The following is a 5,618-nucleotide window of genomic DNA, read 5'->3' on the forward strand; positions in this document are numbered from 1 at the left end:
TATAATGATACACTCCACCACCAACAAAACTAAATCTCTTACCATCATATGACTGTCAAGTCAAATCTAATTCTTTTAATTCAAATAACCACACAAATAAATATTCATTTTAAACTATGGTAGATCGAGACGTTCCTCGATGGGCAAAATTACTACAATTCGATGAGCAGATCGTTTCACAATTACATCCCTTTCTCCCTTGTATGTAATACCAGACTTTATTGGTTTGTACCTCAGTATGACATTTCTAACTTTCTTATCTTTACCCTTATCTGCCAGCAAGACTTCCGCTAACTTCCAATTACCCCGCACCACATTACTATCCTGAAACAATACAAGATCCCCTACTTGCAAGTTACGCTTTTCTACATGCCATTTTTGACGTATCAGCATAGTGGGGAAAAAGTCACGCATCCATTTTCTCCAAAAAGTATCTGTTATGCCTTCATGAAATTTCAATCTTGATTCATGACTAGGGAAGCGTTCAAATTCTCCTTTCAGGACTGCATTTTGTGTACGCCCAAGCAAAAGATCATTTGAGCAAAGATACCTTCCTAGTTCGGGATCGCAGCCGGGTTTTATACCAATGGGTCTTTCATTTAGTAAATTTGCTATTTCATAAAGGGTGGTTTATAATTTACTGAAAGTTAAAATGTTATCACCAATAGCTATGGTCAAACTCCTTTTGACAGATTTGATAAGACTCTCACTGACTCCATTTTGCCAAGGTGCATCAGCAGAAGCATTGAAGATCCACTTTATCTTAAAAATCTCTGTTGCATTCCTTAGTTCCTTCTCAGCAGCAGTTAATTGGGTACCCCTATCAGAATATATTTCTTTAGGACATCCTCGGAGTGATACAAATCTACGGAGCCCATCAAGGAAATCTTTTGCACTATAACCCTCAATTAGATCTAAATGAACTGCACGGGTCGATAAACAATTAAAGATTACCCCATAGGCTTTACCTTTAGTTCTACCCTTAACCGTATCCCTGATAAAGAAAGGTCCATGTAAATCAAGAGCAGTATAAGCAAACGGTGGGGAGGGTTTTAGACGCTCTAGAGGTAATTGTCCCATGACTTGCCCGGCTATTTCCTTTGTCAACTTCCTACAGGTTACGCATTTAAATTTTACGGACTTGATCATGTTCCGAACTCTTGGTACCCAAAACTTAGATTGAATTTTTGCAAGGGTGTTTTCCACTCCAGAATGAAATTGACGATGCTTGGTTTTTACATATAATTTGACAAATTCATGATCAGGAGAGAGTAATACAAACCCATCCTGATCATAATTGTTCTTTAACCACCTAGGAATACGTTGGCCTACCACAATTAAACCATCCTTATTTACACTAGGGCCAAGTCTGCGATATCTGAACTCCCAATCTTTACCAAGTGTGGATTGAATTTCTCTCACCCACAACATCTCTGCTTGAGAGATTTCATCTATATTAGGAGTTTGAAATATTCCCTTGAACGATTTAAATTTGAAAGCCTTAAGGACTCTACTAGTGACTCTGAGCAATTTTTCACTACTTTCAAATCTTGATATTTGAAACACTAAAGACATTTCTACAGTATTCACGGTAAAACAAGTGTGCGAAACAAAGACACCCACCCTGTCAGGCAAATCACCAATATGATCTTTCCTTATTGGCCACTTACTGATTGGGAGAGTAAGGAAAGCCGGCCCCATTTGCCACATTGATTCTTGACCCAAATCGATCGGCTTAGCAGGTTTGGTGGTCAAGTCTGCTGGGTTGTTATCACCTGAAACCCACGACCATTCTCCCACATCGGTTTTACTTTGAATTTCAGCAATTTTTGTAGCAGTAAAGGTGCCAAAGCCATAGCTTTCTTTCTGAATCTGGGCACGAACTATTGCAGAATCAACAATGTGCATCACCGATTCAAATTCAAAATTCATTTCCTTCACTATAGTTTCTCTCATTCTAGCTGCCACTAAGGCCCCACATAGTTCAATCCGGGGAATGGATAACTGTTTGAGTGGTGCAAGCCTAGATTTTGCCATTAGCAACCTGGAACAGAATCCTCCATCAGACAATTCCCATCGCACATAAGCACATGCTCCATATGCAGAACTAGACCCATCAGAGAAAATCACCAGCATTGGTTTACCGATGGTACCTTCTACTTTGACACACCTAGGGAAGCTGAGAGACTGAAGCTCAAACAACATCTGGAAATAACTTAACCACTCATTCCTAATATCTGTCGACACTGCACTATCCCAATCATAATGGCTAACTTTTCCTTCAATCCCCTCTGTCCTGGAAATTAGTTGTCTCATCATCAATTTAGCTCTTAAAGTTACCGGACAAACTAGCCCTAAAGGATCATACTGAGATGCGATTTGACTTAACAACATTCTTCTAGTTAAATACTGTGGCACATTAACCATGAGATCATCTGGCGCCAAGTTAGGTTCAGTATGAATTTTCCTATGCTTTGGAGAAAAATTTATTTTAACTTCATATACTAACCGGTCTCTATGAGGATCCAACACAATTCCTAAAACCTTTTCCTTTTCCCTTTTAGTCACTTTAACATTGGGATTCTCATGATTTTCATTGCCAGATAAAATCCAATGCTTAATTTTAAAACCTCCACGACCTATAATTCTTTCAATTTGTTTCATCAGTTCGTTTGCAATCTCTATGCTGTCACAGCTTCCCAATATGTCATCAACATAGCTATTATTCACAATGATCTGCGTAGCTACAGGGTATTCATCCTTACTCATCTCTGCTGTTAATTTCAAAGCAAGCATAGCAATAGTTCCACTGGGTTTGTCCCCAAATGGGACACAAGTCAACATATAATGATCTGGCTTAACATCAACCTTGAAATCACGCCAAAGAAACCTATGACAGTGCTGGTCAAATAAGGACAGAGAGATAGTATTATACATTTTGGCTAAATCACAAACAAATGCTACTTCATTTTCTCGGAACCTAAGTAAAACACCCAAAAGTGAGTTTAGCATGTAAGGACCCTTCGCCCACATTTCATTTAGAGAAAAATTCATATACCTAGCAGAAAAATTAAACACTATCCGAAGGGGAGTTGAGCTAGAGTCAGGCTTTAGAACTTCAGTATGGGGTATGTAGAATATAGGTCCCTTATAACTATATATCTCATCTTCGGATAGCTTCCTGGCTACCCCCCGTGAAATCATATCATGAATTTGATTCTGATAGGACGTACAATAACCTAGTCCTAACTTGGTCAACCTTTTTTCCGTGGCTATTAGCCTAGCTGTTGCAAGGGACACATTATTAGGTAAAAGATTAGGATTTCTTACCCAGGGGTAAGCGACACTCCATCTATTCTTATCTGAATTAAATGATAAACCATGTGATATTTGAGCCAATTCTCTTTCTTCTTTAAGGGTACAATTACTTTGACCAGGGGTACAATTACCGCATTTACAACCAGAACACTTAGGGTAACAAGAAGTACCCAGGCTCTCAATACTTAAGTAATTATCCAACACGTCTTTAATGGTTTTCCTGGGAACTAAAGTAATCTCATTGACGTCTGTAATATCTATGTGATTGATTCTTACACTGACATTGGATTGATAACAGCGGGAAGTTAATTGCGGGTGAAATCCTCTAACAACATAGCCAAATTGGTTTAACATGAGTTGAAGGTTACCATTCGTTTCAATAACTTGAAGCATAAGGACACAGTAATCAATGCCTATTAATAAATGTATTACTCCAAAGGGTCTTGAAATGTGAAGACCGTTTAAACTTTTGAACAAACAACTAACGACATTCATATCAACTTTCTCAACAGGAGTAGTTATTTCATCTATACCACAGGCAATAATTTCCCATTTCACTCCATAGATGTCCACCACAGGAACTGTATACTCTTTAGAGGATACGGTCTCAGTTTTATTTCCCACTTTGGTTATGGTTATTTGCACATCTCTTCCGTTAAGTCCTAATTCTTGGGCCTTTTGATGAGTGATTAGCGACACATTGCTACCACTATCCCATAGCACATTAATATCATTTTGGTGATACCTTAAGCCACTCACCATTAATAAATGACCATCTCTAGACACCAAATTGCTAGTTACATCAGTGAAAGTAGTAGGTTTATATAGAAGAGAGTGTAACATTTTGTGATGTTCCCTACCACACTTTTTACCATTGACCATTACATCACAAGAACTGACACCAGACACATTGCAAAACTTAGAAAAATGGCCCAAGTTAACACACTTATAACATGCATTGTTTCTCTTGAGTTGAGCAAACTTATCATAATTGCTCAAACTCTTGAAGGCATAGCAATCATAAATGGAATGACCGTCTACACCATGATACCAACACCATTTAGGAGGGCACTTGACATCAGGATTATTTGACATTTGGGCTGCTAACCTTGATACTGTGGTTAAACACTCTGATATCATTGCACTATGTTGACCTTGAATTAATTTCATTTCATCCAGGTCATCTTTCACATTTTCACTTGTATTGTCACAAGAAGCACTATTTGTTACTACTTTTGATGAAGTCGAGCACTGCAAATCACTTTCAAGATACTCACACACTCTCCTTTCTTCTAACAAAAATTGAAGTAAATTTTCAAAAAGATCTTTAGCATTTCCTACCTTTTGCGATTTTATTACCCAATTGCGTTTTAAAGTGGGAGGAAGAAGACGCTCCACCAACGTTACAATAGAGGTAGTTTTCATCTCAGATTCTAGACCTATTTTTCTCATATCCAACCAAGCACGTTCAACCACCTTTATCATGTAAACTAACCTCTTCGAATCTCCGTCGTTCAGAGGCTTAAGGCTTTTCAATTCACTCACAATAGCCTCCGTTAGCTTACAAGGATTACCATACTTATCGTCAAGGCGTCGGAACATCTCTTCAAATTCATCTTCTACTCCTTCCACACAAGTCAGCGCTTCTCCACTCAAACATTTTTTTTAGAGCATAGGCATCTTGCCCATAAAAAGGCACAATCAACCTCATATAATCCCTCTTAAAAGTACCATAATTTCTCATATCACCAGAAAATTCAGGTGGGTCGAGACGTTTCACTTTGATAAGAGTTTCCATCTTACTTTCACTATCGCCACATCTTTTAATTATCAAGGACACCAGTTCAGATTTAGTTCTTTCGCACTCTAAAATATATATCTCTGCTTCCTTTAATTCGGCCATTTCTGATTTAGCACTCAGTAATTCGCAATAATAGGCATCATGTCTCACCTCAAGGTCACTGAAAGCAGTTTCCACTTCTGCAAGCAAACTTTTCAACACTGCAGGTGGGTCGTCTCTTGCCAACCTCTCCTTCGTTACGTTGACTTTCCGAGTGAACCGACCCTTGGCCACCCCTCGATCCACCTTCAGTTGGTCCATATCGATGATGTTGAATTGTTTCGCCAGGTCACCAAACACGTTGTTGCATCAAGTCTTTTATTAGAACAGGATTCAACCTAAAATACAAAAACTTGTTTCAGCCAATACATCAATGCTCAATCCCAAAATTCCACACTTATACAGAAGCATTTAAAATTTTATACATGTCCAGTGATAACAAAATTTGTTCAAATATTAG

At 38.3% G+C, this 5,618-nt stretch overlaps 1 protein-coding gene across 1 annotated transcript; it reads right to left on the reverse strand.

Moving 5' to 3' along the window:
* Positions 1-630: 630 nt before the first annotated feature.
* LOC137618185 (uncharacterized) lies at positions 631-4,920 on the reverse strand. The gene has a single exon (XM_068348258.1). It carries the CDS (start codon positions 4,918-4,920, stop codon positions 631-633), a length of 4,290 nt encoding a protein of 1,429 aa, XP_068204359.1.
* Between the last annotated feature and the right edge of the window lie 698 nt (positions 4,921-5,618).

This window comes from Palaemon carinicauda, chromosome 2 (genome assembly GCF_036898095.1).
Source record: "Palaemon carinicauda isolate YSFRI2023 chromosome 2, ASM3689809v2, whole genome shotgun sequence".
Classification (NCBI taxonomy): Eukaryota; Metazoa; Arthropoda; class Malacostraca; order Decapoda; family Palaemonidae; genus Palaemon; species Palaemon carinicauda.